The sequence below is a fragment of the Oncorhynchus clarkii genome, chromosome 1 (assembly GCF_045791955.1).
Source record: "Oncorhynchus clarkii lewisi isolate Uvic-CL-2024 chromosome 1, UVic_Ocla_1.0, whole genome shotgun sequence".
In the NCBI taxonomy this organism is placed as follows: Eukaryota; Metazoa; Chordata; class Actinopteri; order Salmoniformes; family Salmonidae; genus Oncorhynchus; species Oncorhynchus clarkii.
In genome coordinates this window covers 41,266,026-41,293,219 of record NC_092147.1, presented here as the reverse complement: position 1 = coordinate 41,293,219, position 27,194 = coordinate 41,266,026, and the positions used below count along the sequence as shown (strand labels likewise).

Sequence of the window (27,194 nt, the reverse complement as noted above, 5' to 3'; positions counted from 1 at the left end):
ACCTATAGCCCTGCTTCAGGGGCTATCTGATGTACTGCCAGTCAACGCCAAACAATATGATTGAGTTCTCGTTCCTACGCAAGTTATTCAGGCTCCGTCCCTAACCCCTCCCTGCCTCGCACATCTCCACTCGCCGTGATAAAGGAATAATCTCTGGAATGAGGTGGGGAAAATAATCACGCTGTCCTCTGCGAGAGGGAAAAATTACTTTGGGAAACGCACTCAGTCGAATTGCGAATGTGTCGCCTTGCCTATGTATGTGTACGGAGGCAATCTAACTCCATACTAGCATTGTAGCACAGCAGAAATGTACAGTATATATGTTAATGTTACGGAGAACAGCAGGCATTCTATTGTAGTGAATTGATTGAATGCCGAGCCATAGCAAGACCTCTCTATGAGTATGCTAGATCATAAAGTCAAAGAGCAGTAGAATACTTTTAGTATAATCATCACTTCTTTTTATCCTGCCCACAAAACAAAAAGCTCTGAAATTGAGCATGGTCCTATTATACACTGAACAAAAATATAAACGCATATAAAGTGTTGGTCCCATGTTTCATGAGCTGAAATAACATTTTCCATACGCACAAAAATTATTTATCTCAAATATTGTGCACACATTTGTTTACATCCCAGTTAGTGAGCCTTTCTCTTTTGCCAATATATCCATCCAACTGACAGGTGTGGCATATCAAGAATGATCATTACACAGGTGCACCTTGTGCTTGGGACAATAAAAATACCCTTTAAAATGTGCAGTTTTGTCATACAACACAATGCCACAGATGACTCAAGTTTTGAGGGAGCCTGCGATTGGCATGCTGACTGCATGGATTTCCACCAGAGTTGTAGCCAATGAATTAAAATGTTATTTCTCTATAAGCCTCCAACGTCATTTTTTTTCCGAGAATATGTCAGTATGTCCAACAGGCCTCACAACAGCAGACCACGTGTAACCACGTCAGCCCAGGACCTCCACATCCGGCGTCTTCAACCTGCGGGATCGTCTGAGACCAGCCTCCCGGACATTGTGGGTTTGCACAACCGAAGAATGTCTGCACAAATTGTCAGAAACCATCTCAGGGAAGCTCATCTGCGTGCTTGTTGACCTCACCAGGGTCTTGACCTGACTGCGGTTCAGCGTCGTAACAGACTTCAGTGGGCAAATACTCACCTTCGATGTCTACTGGCACACAGGAGAAGTGTGCTCTTCACAGATTAATCCCAGTTTCAACTGTACCGGACAGATGGCAGACAGCATGTATGGCGTCGTGTGGGCGAGGGGTTTGCTGATGTCAACGTTATGAACAGAGTGCAACATTGCTGGTGGAGGTGGGGTTATGGTATGGTCAGGCATAAGCTACGGACAACAAACACGATTGCATTTTATCGATGGCAATTTGAATGCACAGAGATACCGTGACGAGATCCTGAGGCCCATTGTCGTGCCATTCATCCACAGCCATCACCTCATGTTTCAGCACGATAATGCACAGCTCCATGTCGCAAGGATCTGTACACAATTCCTGGAAACTGAAAATGTCCCAGTCCTTCCATGGCCTGCATACTCACCAGACATGTCACCCATTGAGCACGTTTGGGATGCCCTGGATCGACGTGTACAACAGTGCGTTCCAGTTCCCGACAATATCCAGCAACTTCGTACAGCCATTGAAGAGGAGTGGGACAACATTCCCCAGGCCACAATCAACAGCCTGATCAACTCTATGTGAAGGAGACGTGTCACGCTGCATGAGGCAAATGGTGGTCACACCAGATACTGTTTTTTTGGTCCAAGCCCCTATCTATTTTTTAAGGTATCTGTGACCAACAGATGCATATCTGTATTCCCAGTCACGTGAAATCCATAGATTAGGGCCTAATGAATTTATTTCAATTGACTGATTTCCTTATATGAACTGCAACTCAGTAAAATCTTTGAAATTGTTGCATGTTACGTTTCTATCTTTGTTCAGTGTAGTTTACATGACGAGTGCAGTGTCTGTATACGCATGTCTATGGATATTTCGGGCATTATATCATAGAAATAGAATCTAGAATCTAGTAACTCCTGAGGACCTATGACATGGCACTCCAGAACACAAGGACACGACCGCAGATGTTATTATAGAAATATCATCTAGAATCTAGTAATTCCTGAGGACCTATGGCATGGCACTCACTCCAGAACACAAGGACACGACCGCAGATGTTATTATAGAAATATCATCTAGAATCTAGTGCTTCTATTTCTATACTGTGGAGCTGTGACATGACATGGCACTGGAGAACATGACAGCAGATGTCCAAGCTGCACTGGGACACATCAGGCTGCCTGTGCCTGAGGAGAGGTGGAGTTAACCATGCAAGACTATGATGTGTACAGAACAAACTCACAACCCTAGTGTAGAATATCAGGTTTAATGTTGGACAACTAACAGCATCCCATCTGAGTTGAGGTCAGTAATATGACGTAGAGGAAAGGGAGAGTATTTAGTAGTAGTGAAACAATGTTAGGAGCTTGTCTTTCGGGCCATTGCTTCGCTGTCAGCAACTGCTATTGTAAAGTCATGCTGGGTCGCAGAGTTGTGTGTGGTGAAAACATAGCCACGACTAAAATCTCTTGGCCTCCGTCTATCTAGTTCTCCATTCAGGCTGCATCCAGTTTAGCTAGTGCTAACTAGAGATTAAATGGAGATGGGTCCTCCAGAACTTTACGCTCTCCCCATATTTCCCAAGACAGTGTGGAAGCAACAAGAATGTCACCATTGGCAGACGTCCCAGTAATCAACCCAAGTCTCTCTCTCCAGTCCCTCTGTGCCTTCTGATATGATCCATTATACAAATGAAGACAGATGTCCACACTGCAAACTTATTTATCTGGCCAAAGATTCTGACTCGGCATGAGCTCTTCTCCCAATTAGGATTGGGCTCCTCTTTTTACTTTCTGTTTATTTTAGTAACCTGTGTGTGCGTGTGTGTGCGTGTGTGTGTGTGTGTGTGTGTGTGTGTGTGTGTGTGTGTGTGTGTGTGTGTGTGTGTGTGTGTGTGTGTGTGTGTGTGAGAGCCTGCCTACCTGTGCATCAGTGGAGGCTGCTTAGAGGAGGACGGCTCATAATAATGGCCAGAGCGGAGCGAATGGAATGGCATCAAACACCTGGAAACCATGGAAACCACGTGTTTGATGTATTTGATACCATTCCACTGATTCCGCTCCAGTCATTACCCACGAGTCCGTTATCCCCAATTAAGGTGCCACCACAACCTCTTGTGCTGTGTGTGTGTTTGTGTGTGTGTTGGATGGGATCCTGGCATGTTGATTTCATTAGATCAGTGTTGTGTGTCTGGGAGTAGGAGCAGCTTGGAGATATGGCCTCCTAAACTAACCCAGGCAGAGGCACTAACTTCACCGAGCACCACTTCCGCTGAGCCTGCATACTATGCCAGACCTGGAGCACTCTGGCTGGGCACTGGGTCAACTCTAATAGTCCAGATGGGACATCAGTGAAGTGAACAATTGTTGGTCCGCATGAGGTGGACAACCCCAAGGACTTAACGTGCCAGACGATTTGTGTGTCTGTGTGTGTGTGTGTGTGTGTGTGTGTGGTGTACGGAGCAAACTGCAATCAGATTGTAGACCTCAAGTCATATTTTACCTGACTTAATCTGTCATGTACCTTGACAACTTTTTATCCTCCCCTCAAGGAACAAGACATTTTAGATGCCTGGGAAATGTATCACGGTTTCCATCATTACCGGTATGTACGCTACAGTATGCGTGTTGATAAAACTAGTATGTTTGGGCGGGTGACAGTGAGAACAAAATATGGGCAGGGACACTATCGTATCATCATCTGCAAAATGTCATAGGTCTGTGTCAACTTTCCCACCGCAATCGGAATGAGAGTTGGGGAGAGGAGACGTGTTATGAGAAGGATCACATAAGATATAAGCCGTTTGGCGACAGTGCTTTTCTACACCAGGGTTTAGTTGTATGAGTCACTTCCTGGTTACGTAAACATTGTAATGCATCCTTTCTTTGTTTTACTAAACAAACGGGTTCCCACAGGTGTTCTCTCTGTAAACGTCGCGCTGGAGAGAGCAAGCTCTTGTTCATTGGGCAGCAAACGGAAGAAAACGGACTGAAACAGGCAGGGACTACCTGGACTATTCCAATAAGAAACCCTCATTTAAATTTGCCCTTGTGAAATGTTTTAAAATGATTTCCAGATGAATACGACCTAGCTAAGGGCTAAAGGCTATTGTCTTGCTTCCCACGCTGCAACTCCTCTAGCCTTCTCTGTCTCGTTGTGTACATGTCCTACACAGACGAGTCCAGTTAGGTGATGGCCACAACATTCACCCAGCTTAAATAAGAAAGCAAACTACACACAGGAAATACTGTGACTGAGTTGGCCAAATGCTCGACTACGATGTCAGCCTGTCATTTATTAAGCGGTGGTTTTAGAGAAAATAAGAAGAAAGAAAATAATCTGAAATGAAGAAGGGTTTCAGTCGAAACACAGCCGGTTTCATTTCCCCTGTGCGACTGCATATGCAAAGGGCTCCACTGCGTGTGTGTGTGTGTGTGTGTGTGTGTCTGTGCATGCGTGCATGTGTGTGTATTGTATATACAGTGCTCTGAACCTGCGCCATATCGTCCAGGCAGTTGAAGATGTACTTCCGGGCCTCCTTCGACTTGATCGCTGTCTCTCCTTCATGGTCCTCGGGTGTCTGTGGAGACAAGAAACAGATGTTCCATTCAGTTCCCATGAGACTTCCTCTAGTCTCTGAAAATACACTATTTACATGTCCCTCATTACAGACTATTGTTTATAGGCAGCAGGACTGAGCTAGCTAGCAGGACTGAGCACTATTGTTTATAGGCAGCAGGACTGAGCTAGCTAGCAGGACTGAGCACTATTGTTTATAGGCAGCAGGACTGAGCTAGCTAGCAGGACTGAGCACTATTGTTTATAGGCAGCAGGACTGAGCTAGCTAGCAGGACTGAGCACTATTGTTTATAGGCAGCAGAACTGAGCTAGCTAGCAGGACTGAGCACTATTGTTTTTTAGGCAGCAGGACTGAGCTAGCTAGCAGGACTGAGCACTATTGTTTATCGGCAGCAGAACCGAGCTAGCTAGCAGGACTGAGCACTATTGTTTATAGGCAGCAGGACTGAGCACTATTGTTTATAGGCAGCAGGACTGAGCTAGCTAGCAGGACTGAGCACTATTGTTTATCGGCAGCAGGACTGAGCTAGCTAGCAGGACTGAGCACTATTGTTTATAGGCAGCAGGACTGAGCACTATTGTTTATAGGCAGCAGGACTGAGCACTATTGTTTATAGGCAGCAGGACTGAGCACTATTGTTTATAGGCAGCAGGACTGAGCACTATTGTTTATAGGCAGCAGGACTGAGCACTATTGTTTATAGGCAGCAGGACTGAGCACTATTGTTTATAGGCAGCAGGACTGAGCACTATTGTTTATAGGCAGCAGGACTGAGCACTATTGTTTATAGGCAGCAGGACTGAGCACTATTGTTTATAGGCAGCAGGACTGAGCACTATTGTTTATAGGCAGCAGGACTGAGCTAGCTAGCAGGACTGAGCACTATTGTTTATCGGCAGCAGGACTGAGCTAGCTAGCAGGACCGAGCACTATTGTTTATCGGCAGCAGAACTGAGCTAGCTAGCAGGACCGAGCACTATTGTTTATAGGCAGCAGGACTGAGCTAGCTAGCAGGACTGAGAACTATTGTTTATAGGCAGCAGGACTGAGCTAGCTAGCAGGACTGAGCACTATTGTTTATCGGCAGCAGGACTGAGCTAGCTAGCAGGACTGAGCACTATTGTTTATAGGCAGCAGGACTGAGCTAGCTAGCAGGACCGAGCACTATTGTTTATAGGCAGCAGGACTGAGCTAGATAGCAGGACTGAGCACTATTGTTTATAGGCAGCAGGACTGAGCTAGCTAGCAGGACCGAGCACTATTGTTTATAGGCAGCAGAACTGAGCTAGCTAGCAGGACTGAGCACTATTGTTTTTTAGGCAGCAGGACTGAGCTAGCTAGCAGGACCGAGCACTATTGTTTATAGGCAGCAGGACTGAGCTAGCTAGCAGTACTGAGAACTATTGTTTATAGGCAGCAGGACTGAGCTAGCTAGCAGGACTGAGCACTATTGTTTATCGGCAGCAGGACTGAGCTAGCTAGCAGGACTGAGCTAGCTAGCACTAGCAGGACTGAGCATTGCTGCTTATCGGCAAAAGGACTGAGCTAGCAGGCCTGGGGTGGTGAAACACACACACTGGCGCGGACACACTTTTGGGGTGGCAGGCAGCCTAGTGGTTAGAGCGTTGGGGCAGTAACCAGAAGGTTGCTGGATCGAATCCCAGAGCGGATAAGGTAAAAATCTGTTGTTCTTCCCCTTACCAAGGCAGTTACCCCACTGTTCCCTGGTAGGCTGTCATTTTAAATAAGAATTTATTCTTAACTGACTTGCCTAGTTAATAATATAATAATATAATATAATATAATATAATAATATAAAATATAAAATACACACACAAAACGTGTAAGCATAGAAACACACACACCCACATGTAGTATGTGGACACACACTAATCTTAAGGGACCTATTAATCAGAGGAAAACTCTCTGACCAAACACGCTGTATTCGTTTTAATTACAGTATCAGCATTATCACGGCTGCTGTAAAATGGAAATACACGACAAGCCAAGGTCGAAGCGAAGCTTAGCAATCACTCTGACAGGCCTATCCCTGTTTATGTCTCGGCGAAAGGGAAAAAGTTGTTGGTTACTAGCTATCTGATTTTCCATTGCCAACAACCATGGACAAATATGAGGCTGTAGCCGTGTCCTAATATACAAGGTAATAACTTATCTCTACCTTTTCACACAGTGACAGCCTCTTGTATAACTTAAGAGCACACACACACACACACACACACACACACACACACACACACACACACACACACACACACACACATCAGACATGGTGTTATCCTTACTGAAAGGTCAACGTTGCAAGGACCTACATTATTGGATGTCAATGTGTTATGTTGTTGTGCCTCATTTTGTATGAATAAGAACAAAGACATGGGGTGTGTCAGGCAATGGCACATTGGTCAAAAGTTGTGCACTTTATAGGGAGTGAGGTGCCATTTGGGACGGAGTCGTGGTGAGTCTCCAAGGAGAGCTGATCAATCTTGGGAGAGAATATTGCTAAGTGCAGTAGAGCAGTGAGGGCGTATATATCCAGCTGAGATATTGGTATTGTGGGGTCAGGATGTTCAATACAGTAAAAATATGTCTGCAGATTCACTGCATGACTCCAAAGTACTCCCAAAGGGGGGAAAATGCTGGTGCTTGAACAGGTCAGCACCTTATTGAGTGGCCTGAATAGAGCAACGTTGTTTGGAGCCAGTGTTGAGTCTATCCTGTCAATGCCTCACACTGGGCTTCTGTAGCTCGTTTTTTAAAACACATTTATTCAGGGGGACCCATTGAGACCATTTTCAATGGTGGACTAAGGACAACAAACAATACACCAAATTAAAAATGATTAATAAAAATAAAATAAACTAGAATTTACAGAATCAACACTACAGCTTCAAACACCACACATACAATTATTTGCATTAAATCCAAACAGTTGCAATTATCACTAAAGTAATTTAACATTAAAGTCCTAAACTGCTCTAGAGGCACCAGAGAGTTAAGAGTTTTGTACGCTTTTCCAAAAATGTGGGGCACTGAAACTGAAGGCGGATTTACCTAGATCGTTACGTAGTAATGGAACCTCGAGAGTTAACCATCCCTGTGAACGGGTTGGCTGTCTCATATTTTTTTCATTTTAACAGTGAAGTGAGGTAGGTCGGAAGCTTGTGTAGTAGAGCTTTGTAAACAAAGTGGGAATAATGTAGTGATCTACGGGACTTTAATGAGGACCAGACAATGTTTTGATACAGGATGCAATGGTGAGTATTACAACTGTCACCTGTGATAAAGCGAAGGGTGCTATGATAGACAGCATCCGAGGATTTAATAGTAGTGGCTGCTGCATTCCCATAAATGGTGTCCCTATCGTCAAGAACTGGCAGGAAAGTTGACTGTTTAGGCAGAGGCATTAAATCGCAGCTTTTTAACTAGCTCATACATTAAAAAAATGTATAAATCAAATTACTCTCAATCCAAAAGCCCAGATATTTGTAGGCGGGAACCGGCTCGATGAAACAAACACCCAATGCGTACACATGTAGACCATCTTAATTATTTCTACGATTATTAGAAAACAGTTTTTTCACGCATTCATTTATTTTAAATCAACAAGGACCTTCTGCAAGGTGACAAAAATCTAAAATTGCAGCTCCAACAGCCTGGTCAGCCATAGGGGCAATAGCGTTCATAACAGTCTCATCTACATACAGATGAATGTTACAGGTTTTTGCAGAGAGACCAACATGATTTATATAGTATAAATAGTAAAGAGGACACCTTTAGGAATATCGAGGTAACTTGACCTGACACCATTAGAAAAAACACATTGTGTCCTGTCTGACAGTTCCCAAGCCACTTGCACGACGCCCGGTCGAGGCCCATTTCAGACAACCTTCGAATGAGTAGGAGATGGTCGGCAATCTCAAGCCTTGAAAAGTTCTATAAATATGGCAGAACAGTGATTCCTATGATCTAAGCAATGTAATATATAATGTAAGTGTAGATGCTGAAACTGTGCTCTAAACCAGACTGTTACACATTAAGATTATAATTCAAAGAGGAAAACATTTTATTAGCTGAGAGTTTGCCAGTGATTCTAATATTTTTGCAAGGCAAGATAGTTTAGAAATTGGGCGGTAGTTATCTAGGTCAGAAGGATCTCCAGCTTTGTGAAGGGGGAAGACAGATCTTAGGGATACCACCAGAAGCAATTGTTTAATAAAACATCTAGGTCAAAGGTTCTACAATGAGGAGGGCAGAAAGCTGCACTAGGAAGGGATCAAGCCAATCAGCTCCTGTGGATTTTTTCACATACATTTCTGGCAAGGCACTTAATACATCATTGACATACTGGGTAGGTCACTTGGTGGGCAAATATAGTTTTACATGATCGACTCCACTGAAACCCAACTCCTCTTTTGATGTGTATGGAGAGTATTGACGCAACAACAGGGCAATCGTAATTAGTGTCTCTCAATGTGTGTGTGTGTGTGTGTGTGTGTGTGTGTGTGTGTGTGTGTGTGTGTGTAAAAGAGGTCTACCTTCAGTCTCCACAGGGGGTAGTTGGTAGAGTCTGTGACTCGGTTGAAGAACCTGGTAGTCTTAGTCCCTGCACTCAGGAGGAATTCCGCAGGCAGCCCCTGTGTCTGAGAGATGTACCGGATCTACAGGACGAGTAGAAAATATCAAATAACACATCAACTTTTCATTCAGAGTTTCAAACACAATCAGCCAAACAGCATTCAAATGCAGACGTGCAAAATAAGGCACGCTTAATTGGATATTGTTAGTTTTGCCCTTTAAGGCGCAAATGTGTTTGACTGAAAATGTTAGTCAGTCAGACTTGGAAAATTATTGCTGGCACAAATATTTAGGGTGATAACACTCAAATAGTCACATCTGGTAAATATGTTCACTGCAGAGGGAATATGCCCAGACCCAGATTCACTATAATCCATTACTGATAAAATCACAGTGTGTTAGGACTTAGCTGTGGCACATTTTCACAGCAGGGTCAATCTGGCAAGGTCATATCGTCAGGAAAAACTCTTGGCCCTAGCCATGATTCACGACTATGGTCATGAGCTTTTGCCCACCATGTGACCTACCCAGTAAAAACTCCTGTATGTAACCCTGAGCCGGTGTGCTTGTATCTGGTACCCCGTGTGTAGAGCCAGGTTATTATTACTCATTGTGTATTTATTATTATGTGTTTTCATTTTCTATTATCTCTCTATTTTCTTTCTCTCTGCATTTTTGGGAAGGGCCCGTAAGTACGCATTTCACTGCTAGTCTATACCTGTTGTTTACCAAGCATGTAACTAATAAAAATGTATATGATTTGTTTAGTTCTGTGAGTGACCGTGATGAGGCCTGAGTGCGTGTGTGTGTGTGTGTGTATGTGTGTGTGTGTGTGGTTCAAATCAAATGTATTTGTCACATGCTTCGTAAACAACAGGCGTAGACTAACTTACTTGGTTGTGCACATGTGTGTGTGCGTGTGCACGTGTGTGTGCACGTGTGTGTGTGCGCGTGTGGGTGGTGTGTGTAGGAGTGTCTCGTCTCCTCCTGACAAACAGGCAGCTCCTGATCCCTCTGTTTATTCCAGCAGATGCCACTGAACCACTTGCACCAATTAGCAGCGCTCCGGTGCTCCAGAGCAACAGATCTCTCTGTTCCTCTCATTTCCTATCTCTCTCTCTCGCTCTCTCTCTGTGCCTCCTCTTCTCTCTCTCTCCCTCTCCCTCTTTTATGGCTCTATGGGAAAGCCTTGAGCAAGTATTGCTCTGTCTCTCAGAACAAACCAAGCAGTTTGTTTTTCTTCAGTCCTGAAACATATTATCTAATTTCCAAAGCTCTAATTTGCAATGCTCTGCTACTAAGCATTGATCCTCTCCCTTCCTCTCTGACTGACACTACTACAGCATGACTTGTAGTGATATATCAGTCCTCGTCTAGAAGTGGACTAGAGACTCTTCGTATGCCACTTATGTAGAATGCACACCTTGATGGATTTAAATGGTGTTTTGAATTGAGAAATCTTTCACATTTCCTGTTTATATTAGCATTCAGAAACAACTTATTCTAGCTCTTGTCTTGGAGGTTCTCTCTCATTTAGGCATAATTTTCCTGGTTGTCACCCACCTATGCCCCCCCCTTCCCCCCCACGGGCAGACCCTCAGACCTACCTGGTCGTACTCGGAGGCCCCTGGGTAGAGGGGCCAGCCCAGGAAGAGCTCAGCGATGACACAGCCCAGGGACCACATGTCGATGGCCTCACAGAACGGCAGGCCCAGGATGATCTCTGGAGCTCTGAGGACAGAGAGATACAGCATTGTTAGATCCAGGCCAAAGTATTTCTGGAAGGTAAATGTGACAAGGGGGGGTCAGATGTATGAGCTATGGAATTGACCACACTTTGTCTCTAACCGGGCAAAAGACCATGATGAGCTTGAAACCAACACAGACAAAAGGCCCGTTCACTGCCATTGAAGTTAATTTCTGCTTGAGTTGAACATGATCTCTGTGACCCGTCTGGGAAATTGCATTTGAAAGTCTTTCGTTTTGGATTGAATCCCTTCCCTTGTCGAACGAGCATTTGTCGATGTAACATTAGCTTTAGTTAAATATCTCGTTTGGAAGCAGCAAACAAATGAGTGACATTCACTTTCTTTTCCCACCCAATCAATATGTGTTCAGGGAGAACAGACCAATGTAGTGGACAGAAGAGCTAGACTAGCTAGAAGACCTCGACTTAGGCACTTCAGTGTTAGGAGCAGCAGATAACCCCACCGAAACATGAGACAACCAGGCAGCTCTATTAAAAACACCCCCTAAACAAACATGATTTAATTAGACTACAACGCCAGCAGCATTATTTCAACACTCTGCCCAAGATAAATTAATCAATCAGCCTGTCATTCTCTGATATGTTATTTTACACTGATCTCAGACCAGCTTTGTGCCTTTAATACAAACTCCTCGCTTGTTTAGAGGAGCTTTGAAAAAAGTTGGATTCTAGGACTTTGTTTTCTTTGATTGTCCTTCAAATGGCACTGGCAGTCACGCTGTTCATTTCAGTGCTAACTGTGTGGGAAGGGGGGGGGGGGGGCAGAGCTAATTGACTGATAGCCGTGCAGGAGCCAATCGGGATGACTGATCTCGGGAAGTCTGGCCTCTGGGACAAAAGGCGGTGGAGGGGAGGATAATCTGGGGAAGAGGATGGGTCTTGGTTACGGTGGCCCAATGTGGAATCAATTGTGCCGCCATGAAAGATAAAATCAACGTAAATATCCACAGTCAGAGCAACCCTCGTTCGTCTCCGGGTGGATATTTAGTTGATAACGACAAAGCCCGGTTCCTAGACTCCGGGGCCTTTACGCAACACAGGGGCCAAGGGTCCACCTCACGAGGGCCACCGATAAATAACTGGGTCTGATTGAACACTGAACAGGAAGAAAAACACGGTCTCGGTTAAAAGAGTGTAACAACTGACAAACTACTTAGAAAATTATACATTTTACAGTGGGCCCACCCTGAGCTCTGTTACATTATACCAGTTAGGTTATAGTGCAGTCCACTGAGCAGAAGTCTCTAATGAGCCTTTAAAATTACTAGGCAGGTCCTCGCACTTTGACTTCAGAGTGAACTAGAGAGTGAACTGGAGATGCTGTCACACACACACACATACACAAACTAGAGATGCTCTACTTCATCATAAAACATTATTAGCGATACATTTTAATGGCGCGAGAGCAATTCTCTGAGCTTTAGGCCGATCCTGGAACATTTCTGTCCCCAGTTTGCTCCGAGAGCCCCTCACCGAGTTCCCAGCGTTTCCTGCCTGCGGTGGTCATGACAACGAGGCGTGTGGAGAGGAGCAGAGGAGCGCGGGCTCCAGGCAGCACAGCAGAAGCCTGGGAGAGAGACAGAGACGTAACGCCTGGCCTGGAGCCTGTTGGACTGGCCCGGAGAACAGATCATGTGGAAAAGAGCAGGGCTTTATGGGACTGGGGTGAGGGGGAGTGGGGGTGTCTTTCGGGGGGGCAATGGCTGGGGGAATCGGATCACATTTTCCACATGGGCCTCAGACTCCTCTCCTCACAGACCCGCCTCCCTTGTCTATGTGTGAAAGAGATGGCAGGTTTAACACTGTGAGAAACAGCTGGGACGCGGCTGTTTCACAGTGGCAGACTTACACAGGGGATATCTCACTATCAAAAGAGAGAGACAAGACAGTACAAATGAGAGATAGAGAGAGGGAAAGGGCGACCAAGAGAGTAGGGAGAGAGAGAGAGAAAAGGGAAGACAGGGAGAGCAAGAAACAGCGAGACAGAGAGCGAGACAGAGAGCAGTAGCCTCTCAAGCAAATATCACATTCACTGGAGAGGGCTCAGTAAACACAAATGGTGGTTACTGGGGTCTCGGGGGGCAGAGGTGGAACACAGTGTCTGAGAAGGAGGGGCTACATTCCACACACAAAGACACCTTCAACACAATGAGCTGGGCCATCTATCGTGGGTTACCAAAGCACCGTTGAGGCGCCTGCTTGGAGAAGATAGCACTGGGCAGGACACCGTGTGCTGAGCGGAGAGAGGGAGCTCGAGTTATGGGCCAGGAACTAGGGTCAGTCAGCACAATACTCCCTCTTCAAACTGCCTGGGGTTTCACTTTAGAGAGGTAGGAGGCTAGGAACTTTACGATGGGGGATGCATAGGATCTCACACACACACACACACACACACACACACACACACACACACACACACACACACACACACACACACACACACACACACACACACACACACACACAAAATAGATTCTATGGTTCTGGCTGACAGGCTGCTTTTCTACACCCCCTCCAGTATGAAATGCATCCGGCAAATAGCCAAGCTTATAGAAAACGACTTTGTAACTTTCCGCTGCAGGAGATAAGCTGTTATTGCATGCACACAGATTTGACACCCCTCCCCCATTGATGTACAGCTTTCGTTTCCCCCCCAGAGAGAGATAGAGGTCTTTGCTCTGTAATTAGCACTAAAATGGGACACACACACACACACACACACACACACACACACACACACACACACACACACACACACACACACACACACACACACACACACACACACACACACACACACACACACACAGAGAGAGAGAGAAAGGCACTCTACTGGCATGAGTATATCAGCCCCATTAGGATTTAAAGCAGAGGGGTCATTGCAGCATGCCAGCCTGGCTACTGAAAAAAATACTTTGAACCGCGACTATAATTGAGCTGAAATCAGCCTTGGGAGGAAACACATCATCATATTGACCCCTAGACCACGCTGGACCGCACTGGACCGCTGGACCGCACTGGACCACACTGGACCGCACTGGACCGTACTGGACCGCACAGGACCGCTGGCCCCCATTGCTCCTAATACTCAGGTCACAGAACCTTCCACTCCCACAAGGTCCTTTCTAGAAGTTACAGCAGCACCCCGCCCTCCCCTGCATATTCAATCTCCACCCTAGGAATATTAGTATCAAATATTAGTATCATCTCAGCATGAAATGAATATGACACAACAACCAATCATGGGGAAAATGGTCAAGTCTGTGCCGGCCGCAATGTTGTTTTTTCCATGGTTGATGCTGTGCCACGTTTGATGTCATGGAAGTGTGGATTTTTTTAACAGTCGGCTTTGGACCATACTATTTCAATTAGAGAGCAATTAGTCCTGCATCTTTAGCTGTGTGCGTGTGTGTGCGCGTGTGTGTGTGCACGCACCTCCCCAGGCAAGGATCATGTTGAGGACCGTTAACGTTGATGATGTTGTGCTTGGATGCGTTCAGGCAGAACCTCCCTGGCCAGGCCCTTTCCCATGATTCCCCTGCCCTGGCCTCACCAGGGTCCAGCTGCACTCCACCCAACCCAACCCAACGATCGCGCTGACTTAATCAAACCAGTAATGCAAATCTCCTCAATGCTTCCATGGCATGCAAAACACAGCAGCAGCTGCAGGCCTCTACACAGGCAAACAAGAAGCACACTACGCTGCTCACACACTCCTCTTCTCCCTCCCTTCCTTCACTCTCAGTACGCAGAAGCAGATACTGGAAGTTGCCTGTCTCCTGTAGCACATGGGGGCACAATGTCTTAGAACCGTCCGTCACAGACGGAGGTGAATAAAGGAGGTTGTGGGTGAAACCGTCAAATGGAAAATGGCAGGTAGTCAGGCGATAACGACTCACCACGTCCTGGTGCTTTATGAGCAGCGCTGCTCTGCATGCAAACCTCAGCTATGCACACACACACGCACGCACACATACACACACACGCGCACACACGCGCACACACACACACACACACACACACACACACACACACACACACACAAACAGCCACTCAAGATTGTGAAGTTTGCACCAGAGGGTGGTGTGCTGTGTGCAGTGCAAGGCCTGAGTGGCACTAACACGCACACTGAAGTCAGTGGCCTATATCTCTGTCTTATCAGAGTAGGCTTACTATATTCAGCATTTGTTAACGCATAGCTCCAAGCTGTCTTCTTCTGGAAAGTTCCATCGGCCCCACATGTGCAGCATGTGCACTCCAGAAGCAGCGGCACAGAAACCCCATCACTTTGACTTACACCTCCAATGTAACAGCTTTAAACTAGACCTCACCTAACAGCGTTCTCAAAGTGTTGTACAAGTCAACACTATGAGGGGGTGGATTCAGAACACTGACCATGCCTGTGGCAGACTGGTCCACTCATTGCTACAGTACTGCATGTGCACTGTGCCTGATGTAACCACACAGACAGGAACACATAGAAACAGTCAAGCTCTTCCTTGCATTTTGATCCCTGGCCGAATAAGAGGCCCGTTCTGCCGTGTTCAGGGTGTGGGCTCGTGCAGCAGTGGTCCCTGGTCAGGGAGGGCGAGCAGAAGGGAAGCGAGGGGGGCGAGCACTGTGACATCCTCCCAGCTAGCCTCTCATTGACAAGGCCAATCCCCTGGGAGCTACAGGGATGGCATACCTCCCCCAGAACGTTTCTTCTGCCCCTCTTTAACTAGGGCAGAGCAGACGGGCAGGTGTGCAGAAGGGCAGTGCTGCTCCTCTCCTCCCCACCCGTACCGCGCTGCAGCTGCTACTCCGGGCTCTGACATCCCGGGCGTTGGGCACGTCAGGATGCTACCATCACCCTGACCTTCCCTCAGCTCGGCTTCACTTCAGTCTCCTGGCAGTCTGGCACATTACCAGTCTGGACCAGCGCGTTTACATTCTATTGCCATGAGGTTGAACCATAGACATCATTTGCTGCATATGACATATTTCTCTTGGCATGTGCAGCATTTACACTGGACAACGTTTCTGTTGCAATAACTCTGAAACATAGACATTATATGTATCATAAATATTGCTGTATTCATATAGTGTACGTATGACGTCCTTGGTTTGAACTGCTCTTGTATAATGGAGTGCAACTCACAGCCCACTTAACAACTCTGCTGAGTAATGGCCTATTTACTGTGGAGAAAACTGGGCTGGTTGAGTTAACTTCATTCAAAGAGCTCTCTGCTTCCTGGCGCGATGAAGGGAGGACAGAAAGCTCTTTTGTTATTATGTACAGTATGTTCATGACCTGTCTGCTCTTTTCCCAGCCATAGGGAAGAGATGGGTGGGGGTCCGGGTGGGGGAGAGGGTAGATGGGAAATTGGGTGAAGGGTTGGGGTCAACAGTGTGTGGGTGGGCAAGAACAGAAACATTCCTGTGGTATGAATTACTGTCCAGCTGTATATTATGTTACTGTGCAGGAATAATTGTGAAAACGTAATACAAGTATATTCATCAACAACAACAAAAACTCTGGTGGTTGACAGGAAAAAGCTCTTGTTGGGGAAGGAATTGTTCTGGCCTGTGGTTTCCCCTATTGCCCTCTCGTCCTCTACAGCCATCACTCCTCTCCCCCTGGCTGGTCTTATGAAAGAAGCCTGGGTCTGGGTCTTTTTCTGCTCTGTGAATGAAGGACTTCGCCACCCAGTCCCCAGAGATCCAGCTCCTCAACATGATGTATGTCCTCAGCGTTTCACTGGCGACCAATCAACCTACAACTCTTTTTTAAAGGCCTGTTTGATTACACACAATGTGAAGGCCAATGACTGAGGGACAGATCGCTCAGCCCTATCCTGCACCTGTGGCCCCTCCTCTGGCCCCAAGGCTGGTGGTTTCCTCTGTCAGAGAGGCTGAGACGATGACACACACACACACTAAAAATAACCAGCCCTGCCCAGCTCAGCCATTACGTGAGGGAGAGCAACGGGGCAGAGTGAATGCTTATTGAGGGCTGCATGATAAAAGGCTTTTAAATGTAGTTTCTGGTCCACCCCGAGCCCCCGGGCCCCAGTCAAGGGATGTAACTACTTGGGTAGTCAGGACATAGTAAACTTTTACAGAGACCTTGGGAAATAGTGTCCTTTCATTCAGGGTCCAGTTAACATTATTTGTACTCAAGGTCTTGTAAAGAGGGCTCCGTCTCTCCACTCAAAAGGCACAGAGAAGTGCTGACGGTGCTGTCACTGTTTCACCTGTTAATACATTTGCATAGCTACCGATGAGTATCCACAGGACTGGAGGGAGGGAGAGAGGGAAGGAGGGAGGGAGAGAGGGAAGGAGATTGGTAAAGGCGAGAGAAAAATTAATAAAGGGGCTTTAGTCTTCTGGTAGAATGACCTGTGATTCTATAGGGAAACATACTTGAGTAAAATCACGATACGTTCCACTTTAGGTAAACATTAGATGGACTGACAGAAATAAGAAGAACAAAAGCCATCCTAGAGCTAGTCAGACATTAAGGACAGCACAGCACTCATCTTGTACCCAAAGTCCACATTCTGGATGTAAGAACATCCGTCAAATGTAAATGTTTTACATACAGATCTCAGATTATCATTTCAAAACATTTCAGTGAAACAGCGACAACAGTGATTCAATATCTATTGTACTCTTATCAAACGTAATGTTCCCTGCAGTTGTCTGCTATAGAACTAATCTCTCTAGTTGGATTGGTCCATAGACAACACTGCCATTCCATTCACCTATTCCAATGTGTGTGTATGCGTGTGTGTGTGTGTGTGTGTATATGTGTGTGTGTGTATGTGTGTGTGTGTATGTATGTGTGTGTGTGTGTGTGTGACAGAGAGAGTGGCTGCAGAGCTGCTGCCCCGGAAATTACCTCTTTTACTGTCCTTATTTGCGTTCTCCAGATGGACAGACAGACAAGAGCCAGAGCCTGACTGAGCAGTCTCAGCTCATGGCATGGTACCCCGAGTCTGACTACCTGCTCTTGACCCCCTTCAAATGGCCACCATGGCATCTGTCTGACCCGTGGAGCAGCACTACAGTGAGCCACAGCCCTCCACTCTCTCCACTCTCAAGGAGTCTCTGGCCCCGCCGAAAATATGTGGGTCACGACAAGTACTCTCCACCAGGAAGAGCGGTGTGGCAGGTGGTGTCTGTCTCACCCAATCAGTCGGCCAACCAGCCAGCCGGAGACTGTCTGTCTGGTCAGTCAGAGAGCAGAGCAGAAGGACTGTTTAAACCTCCGAGCCCCGATCACTCCGGGCTAATTAGACAGTGTGAGGAATTTTATCAGCAGCTAGAGCTTAACCCTCATCCCTGAGTCTGGTAGAAATGTCTGGCATAAGGGAATCATGCATTGCACATACACAATAAAGACCGGAGCCCAGCAGCACATACAGGAAGTGTTCACCGCTCAGAGACCTCATCAGTGCACACACAGTGTGGAGATTTATAGTGCCTCGGACACAAAGAAGAGACTAAGAGGAAACATTAGCAGTGCTGCAGGGGCCACAGTAGAGCGTCATTCATATTGGATATTTAGTAAAACGCCCGACTCCCCAAAAAGCCATTTGAAATGAGATGCCTGTGAACGCTGGGATGGGATGGAGCCCTGGGAAGACGTGCCATGGTGTGCATGCAGTCGTAATGGATACATTTTTGAAGTCTGTACTCTTCAAGCTCTCATCAACTTCCCCTTAGTAAGTGATTTCTTTCTACTGCACAGTGACAAAGAGCAGGGGGAGACATTTGCAAACACACAGGCTGATAAATCTCCCCCCTCCATCTTTCTACCTCCTCTCAATTAAATTCAAAGGGGGCTTTATTGGCAAGGGAAACATATCTTTACAATGCCAAAACAAGTGAAATTAACAATAAACAAAAGTGAGAAGAAACAACATCAACAAAAAAACATTTAAAAAATGTCTTGCTCTCCCCCTCACTCCCTCCCTCCAACTTCCCCTGCCTAATTAAATTCTGGGTTACATGCATTCTCTGTGCCTGAGGTGCCGCTCCCTCCCTCGCAACAAGCAGCAAGGACCAGAGGGAGTTGTAACCAAACCTAACCAGTAACCATGAGCCTCCAGTACAGGACAGGAGAGTACAGTACAGTAAAGTACAGTACAGTAAAGTACAGTACAGTACGAAGGCAGGCACAGAGGGGCTCTTCTACATATGATATGTCCCCCTGTCTGTCTATCTGCCTGGCTGCCTGTCCGCCTGCCTGTCTGTCTGGCCGCCTGTCTGTCCGTCCATCCGTCCGTCTGTAGATCTGTCCCCGGAGTGCAGCTGTGTGCCAGTTGATTAGACAGTAGTATGAGATGAGCCTCCCCCTGACAGACAGACATACATATAGCCTTACATAGCCACTCATGAAGGCACTCTCAACTACAGTATTTTTTCTCTCTCTCTCTCTCTCTCTCTCTCTCTCTCTCTCTCTCTCTCTCTCTCTCTCTCTCTCTCTCTCTCTCTCTCTCTCTCTCTCTCTCTCTCTCTCTCTCTCTCTCTCTCTCTCTCTCTCTCTCTCTCTCTCTCTCTCTCTCTCTCTCTCTCTCTCTCTCTCTCTCTCTCTCATGCCGTCAGACAGCTAAACGATATTAGCCACACTGCATTCTTCTCTGAGAGGAATTAGAAATGTCATCACGTACAGAAACAAAAGCAGGATTATCAACGTTTAGAGAGGAATTGGACAAATTAATCATTCCCTCTCATTCCCTCATATGTTTCATATCAGAGAGGGGACTGGGAGACCGTGTTGTAGGGGGTGTTGGGAAAGGTCCAAAGTGCCAGGGCCAGTAGTGAGGCTTCTGATTTACCATGCTCATTTAAAACATGGAGAGAGGTGTGACACTGCAACATAATGCAGCCAATTACTGTACCGCTATCACAAGCCACATGGATACTGATGCATCCTCATACAGATGTAGGATCTTAATTTGATCACTCTTTTGTTGTTCAGAATTTTCCTGCACTACAGGAAATGCAAATGTGTAATGTATTTGAGGTTTAAAAGGGATTTACAGTTGATACTTTTCCCACTTTATAATGTCAGACTTGATTTGCTCTAACAAAAAAAATATATCAAAACGTTATTTTCCCGCTGTAGCAAACTGACTAGCTCGAATTAAGATCCTACGCCTGTAGTTCATCGCTCACATGCTTTCAATAAGTTATTGCTGTTTTGTCAATCACTGACTAAAATAGAAATGACAATATTCACTACTCAGCACCTCTGTTGTCAGGCACCAGCAAATGTAATGCATTTTTGCTTCAAACATATTCATAAAATCCCCCCCTGAGATTCTGAACCAAGATAAATAAAGTCAAACCAGCTCCCTGACGTCTCATTTGAATGTACAGAAAACACACACACACACACACACACACACACACACACACACACACACACACACACACACACACACACACACACACACACACACACACACACTCCTAATTATTACTATTCCTGTTCCCACTGCGTTGCCACGTTGCCTCGGTTGTTTGTTCACCTCAGTCTCTGAATAGTGAGGGATTTCTCCAATAACAATCACTCACATTGACAGGTCATTCATTTACCCAGCCAGCGGTGCCCTGCAGTCATTTGTAAGTATAGTTATTGTTAATCACCTCTCAATGACAATGTTCTTCTATAGTGATAATCCCCCCCCATCTTCTACACAATATGCCCGTCATTAAAGAACGTTGTTTAATCTGCTATTCTTTGTCCTCCCAGTGAAACACAATTATGGCTGGGTAAAAATCAATACAATATGATCCATTTTATGTTCCTTCCTTGAAGACTCAATTAGAATGGACATAATTATGTTGTCCTCTCGCTGGCCCGATTCAAAAGGAATTCTGTGGGAACGGGGGGCAGACAGACAACAGCATGATGAACGCGGTCGTTGGGAGGAAACTAAAACAGATTCCACAAACCATTTTCCGTCGGCCGTGTTGTGCTGTGTTAAGTTAAGAGTGTAGCCGAAGCACAGAAGGTCACATGTAGGTAGACAGAGATACATTATCTTGATTAGACGTCGCCTCCTCTGTCGGCGTGTCAAATGACAAAGGGAGGAGAAATTAATGTAAGGTATCTTTTAGCTGGTTTGTTTGTGAGGGGGGCTTGTTGGATTGGAGGAGGCAGAGACAGGCTGTAAATTGGCCAGAAGGTCCCCTGGTTGTGATCCAGAGTTTATCCTGACCACATGACCTGACCAGGAAGAATACTAATACACTATAAGAGTTTTTCCTATACTCGGGTCAACCCTAGTGAACGCACAGCACAGTTTCTGCTTACACTGTTACAGTCTGCTGGAGCTAGGCTAATCATGCTGCCATTAAACATGACATGCTTTCTTTATCCTAGAAACACAAAAGTGGTAGGCGGCCAGCAGAAAGGTCATGTTTACGAGCCAAATGACAACGTATATAAAGAGGTGATGACGTATATAAAGAGGTGATGACGTATATAAAGAGGTGATGACGTATATAAAGAGGTGATGACGTATATAAAGAGGTGATGACGTATATAAAGAGGTGACGACGTATATAAAGAGGTGACAACGTATATAAAGAGGTGATGACGTATATAAAGAGGTCATGACGTATATAAAGAGGTGATGACGTATATAAAGAGGTGACGACGTATATCAACAGGTGATGACGTATATAAAGAGGTGATGACGTATATAAAGAGGTGATGACGTATATAAAGAGGTGATGACGTATATAAAGAGGTGATGACGTATATAAAGAGGTGATGACGTATATAAAGAGGTGACGACGTATATAAAGAGGTGACGACGTATATAAAGAGGTGACGACGTATATAAAGAGGTGATGACGTATATAAAGAGGTGATGACGTATATAAAGAGGTGATGACGTATATCAAGAGGTGATGACGTATATAAACAGGTGATGACGTATATAAAGAGGTGATGACGTATATCAAGAGGTGATGACGTATATCAACAGGTGATGACGTATATAAAGAGGTGATGACGTATATAAAGAGGTGACGACGTATATCAACAGGTGATGACGTATATAAAGAGGTGATGACGTATATAAAGAGGTGACGACGTATATAAAGAGGTGACGACGTATATAAAGAGGTGATGACGTATATAAAGAGGTGATGACGTATATAAAGAGGTGATGACGTATATAAAGAGGTGATGACGTATATCAAGAGGTGATGACGTATATAAACAGGTGATGACGTATATAAACAGGTGATGACGTATATAAAGAGGTGATGACGTATATCAAGAGGTGATGACGTATATCAACAGGTGATGACGTATATAAAGAGGTGATGACGTATATAAAGAGGTGACGACGTATATAAAGAGGTGACGACGTATATAAAGAGGTGACGACGTATATAAAGAGGTGACGACGTATATAAAGAGGTGACAACGTATATAAAGAGGTGACGACGTATATAAAGAGGTGACGACCTATATAAAGAGGTGATGACGTATATAAAGAGGTGATGACGTATATAAATGGGTGACGACGTATATAAAGAGGTGACGACGTATATAAAGAGGTGATGACGTATATCAAGAGGTGATGACGTATATAAACAGGTGATGACGTATATAAAGAGGTGATGACGTATATCAAGAGGTGTGGCGTATATAAACAGGTGATGACGTATATAAAGAGGTGACGACGTATATAAAGAGGTGACGACGTATATAAAGAGGTGACGACGTATATAAAGAGGTGACGACGTATATAAAGGGGTGATGACGTATATAAAGAGATGACGACGTATATAAAGAGGTGACAACGTATATAAAGAGGTGATGACGTGTATAAAGAGGTCATGACGTATATAAAGAGGTGATGACGTATATAAAGAGGTGATGACGTATATAAACAGGTGATGACGTATATAAAGAGGTGATGACGTATATAAACAGGTGATGACGTATATAAAGAGGTGATGACGTATATAAAGAGGTGACGACGTATATAAAGAGGTGACAACGTATATAAAGAGGTGATGACGTATATAAAGAGGTCATGACGTATATAAAGAGGTGATGACGTATATAAAGAGGTGATGACGTGTATAAACAGGTGATGACGTATATAAAGAGGTGATGACGTATATAAAGAGGTGATGACGTATATAAACAGGTGATGACGTATATAAAGAGGTGATGACGTATATAAAGAGGTGATGACGTATATAAAGAGGTGATGACGTATATAAAGAGGTGATGACGTATATAAAGAGGTGATGACGTATATAAAAAGGTCATGACGTATATAGAGGTGATGACGTATATCATGAGGTGATGACGTATATAAACAGGTGACGACGTATATAAAGAGGTGACGACGTATATAAAGAGGTGATGACGTATATAAACAGGTGATGACGTATAGGTGATGACCTATATAAAGAGGTGATGATGTATATAAAGAGGTGATGACGTATATAAAAAGGTCATGACATGTATTAAGAGGTGACGACGTATATAAAGAGGTGACGATGTATATAAAGAGGTGATGACGTATATAAAGAGGTGATGACGTATATAAAGAGGTGGTGACATATATAAAGAGGTGATGACGTATATCAAGAGGTGATGACGTATATAAACAGGTGATGACGTATATAAAGAGGTGATGATGTATATCAAGAGGTGATGATGTATATAAACAGGTGATGACGTATATAAAGAGGTGATGACGTATATAAAGAGGTGACGACGTATATAAAGAGGTGACGACGTATATAAAGAGGTGACGACGTATATAAAGAGGTGACGACGTATATAAAGAGGTCATGACGTATATAAAGAGGTGATGACGTATATAAAGAGGTGATGACGTATATAAACAGGTGATGACGTATATAAAGAGGTGATGACGTATATAAAGAGGTGATGACGTATATAAAGAGGTGATGACATATATAAAGAGGTGATGACACATATAAAGATGTGATGACGTATATAAAGAGGTGATGACGTATATAAAGAGGTGATGACATATATAAAGAGGTGATGACGTATATAAAGAGGTGATGACGTATATAAAGAGGTCATGACGTATATAAAGAGGTGATGACGTATATAAAAAGGTCATGACGTATATAAAGAGGTGATGACGTATATCAAGAGGTGATGACGTATATAAACAGGTGACGACGTATATAAAGAGGTGACGACGTATATAAAGAGGTGATGACGTATATAAAGAGGTGATAACGTATAGGTGATGACCTATATAAAGAGGTGATGATGTATATAAAGAGGTGATGACGTATATAAAAAGGTCATGACATATATTAAGAGGTGACGACGTATATAAAGAGGTGACGATGTATATAAAGAGGTGATGACGTATATAAAGAGGTGATGACGTATATAAAGAGGTGGTGACATATATAAAGAGGTGATGACGTATATCAAGAGGTGATGACGTATATAAACAGGTGATGACGTATATAAAGAGGTGATGATGTATATCAAGAGGTGATGATGTATATAAACAGGTGATGACGTATATAAAGAGGTGATGACGTATATAAAGAGGTGACGACGTATATAAAGAGGTGACGATGACGACGTATATAAAGAGGTGACGGCGTATATAAAGAGGTGACGACGTATATAAAGAGGTGACGACGTATATAAAGAGGTGACGACGTATATAAAGAGGTCATGACGTATATAAAGAGGTGATGACGTATATAAAGAGGTGATGACGTATATAAACAGGTGATGACGTATATAAAGAGGTGATGACGTATATAAAGAGGTGATGACGTATATAAAGAGGTGATGACATATATAAAGAGGTGATGACACATATAAAGAGGTGATGACGTATATAAAGAGGTGATGACGTATATAAAGAGGTGATGACATATATAAAGAGGTGATGACGTATATAAAGAGGTGATGACGTATATAAAGATTTCATGACGTATATAAAGAGGTGATGACGTATATAAAGAGGTGATGACGTATATAAACAGGTGATGACGTATATAAAGAGGTGATGACGTATATAAAGAGGTGATGATGTATATAAAGAGGTGATGACACATATAAAGAGGTGATGACGTATATAAAGAGGTGATGACGTATATAAAGAGGTGATGACATATATAAAGAGGTGACAACGTATTTAAAGAGGTGATGACGTATATAAAGAGGTGATGACGTATAGGTGATGACGTATATAAAGAGGTGACAACGTATATAAAGAGGTGATGACGTATATAAAGAGGTGACGACGTATATAAAGAGGTAATGACGTATATAAAGAGGTGATGACGTATATAAAGAGGTGACGACGTATATAAAGAGGTGATGACGTATATAAAGAGGTGATGACGTATATAAAGAGGTGATGACGTATATAAAGAGGTGATGACGTATATAAAGAGGTGATGACGTATATAAAGAGGTGATGACGTATATAAAGAGGTGATGACGTATATAAAGAGGTGATGACGTATATAAAGAGGTGACGACGTATATAAAGAAGCACCACCTGAGATTGGAAAACTCTGCCCTTGAGAGCTTAATGACAGAGTCCATTGTTTGGCTTTGATGACTACCACAGGGTTGTGTGTGTGTGTGTGTGTGTGTGTGTGTGTGTGTGTGTGTGTGTGTGTGTGTGTGTGTGTGTGTGTGTGTGTGTGTGTGTGTGTGTGTGTGTGTGTGTGTGTGTGTGTGTGTGTGTGTGTGTGTGAGAGATGAAGTGCTCCGAAGCAGTCTGAGTTACGACTGCACGCAGCAATGTGTTGCCGTGACAGCTCTTTGACCAATGGTTACCTCCTAAACAGGTGTCATCCCTTTCAGAGTGTATCTTGCCCTGAAGGGGAGATCAACCAACCGACTCTTCTGAATGTGCACATAACAAAAGCATACAGGGTATGGGCTCTGGATTTCTGAAAACACTTCCTTTAGTTAGCAGACACTGAAGCAACAACACACGTCCTACTGGGCACACACTGGTTGAATCAATGTTGTTTCCACATAATTTTAATGAAATTACGTTGAACCTACGTGGAATAGACATTAAATTGACGTCTGTGCCCAGTGGGGTGAAAGCTGGGCAGCGGTGGCAGTTCTGACACAACCACCTGTGAACATCAAACCAGTATTGAACAAGACACCTCCCAGACATCAAGTAAACTTTACTACAGACTATACTGTGTAGACTGTATACAGCTGAGCTCTCTCTCTCTCTCTCTCTCTCTCGCTCTCTCTCACTCTCTCTCTCTCTGTCCATCTCTCCTGCCCTGGGATAGGGTGAGATGACAGGGTCACAGATGTGCCCTACACACACACACGCATACACAAAACACACACACACGCGTGCGCGTGTGCATAGGCACCCCCACTCCCACCCCCACCCACTGCTCTCAGAGTACACTCAACTCCTGCAGTTCTTACAGCTGCCAGCCCCAGGCATCTCCCGCCCCAAACCCCAGTCCCAGATCAGCCGCATTCCTGGCCCCCCGGACCCCCAGGGACTCCTCCACAGCTGGGCACTGAGTACAGCCACTGACTCCATCTCCCTCTTCCCTTTGTTCACGCTTCACTTCCATGACTTAAATAGACATGACTGAGGCCAACGGGTGCATAACCACTGGAAAAGGCTTTTTTTCCAGAGTTTTCCTGGGATAACGTGGAGCATTTACTAACGACGACGACGTTCCCAGGTTTGACAATACATCACGAGGGCCATGGTAACAGAAGTACATTCACATACAAAGAACTGAGTACATCATTGGCTCATATCAACAGAAACTGAAGAGTGACTGTATGATTGCAACTGGCAATGACTAATATACTGTATGTCCAACAGCCGTCCAGCCTGCTTGATACAACTTGAGGTGTCCAAACCAGAAACTCCAGCAAGACACTGACAGCTCCTCCAAGTGAGCAAATACCAGTCAGAGGAGCCCCCCAATACTCCAGCCATCACTCCCTTTTCTAATTGTGCGGCTTCAACATTCAACATGCTATCTATCATTTGCCCAGCTGTCAAATCAGGAGTGACCGACTGACCGCGTGCATCGCTTTGAGGACTGAGACTGA

The 27,194-nt window shown here is 44.7% G+C and overlaps 1 protein-coding gene across 13 annotated transcripts in view; it reads right to left on the bottom strand.

The window, feature by feature from the left end:
• LOC139407119 (homeodomain-interacting protein kinase 2-like) overlaps positions 1-27,194 on the bottom strand; it is a 100,972-nt gene that overhangs the window by 22,235 nt on the left and 51,543 nt on the right. For 8 of the 13 annotated variants that reach the window (XR_011634063.1, XM_071150522.1, XM_071150562.1 and 5 more), the window contains exons 3-5: positions 10,938-11,061; positions 9,291-9,413; positions 4,639-4,737 (exon numbers count right to left, since the gene is read on the bottom strand). Coding sequence is in view for 11 of the 13 variants with exons in the window: in XM_071150522.1 (XP_071006623.1) it covers positions 4,639-4,737; positions 9,291-9,413; positions 10,938-11,061 (346 nt within the window). In the remaining 2 variants the exon portion in view is untranslated. The remainder of the gene's footprint in view (positions 1-4,638; positions 4,738-9,290; positions 9,414-10,937; positions 11,062-27,194) is intronic. The other 5 variants (XR_011634067.1, XM_071150544.1, XM_071150602.1 and 2 more) reach the window with 1 other exon arrangement.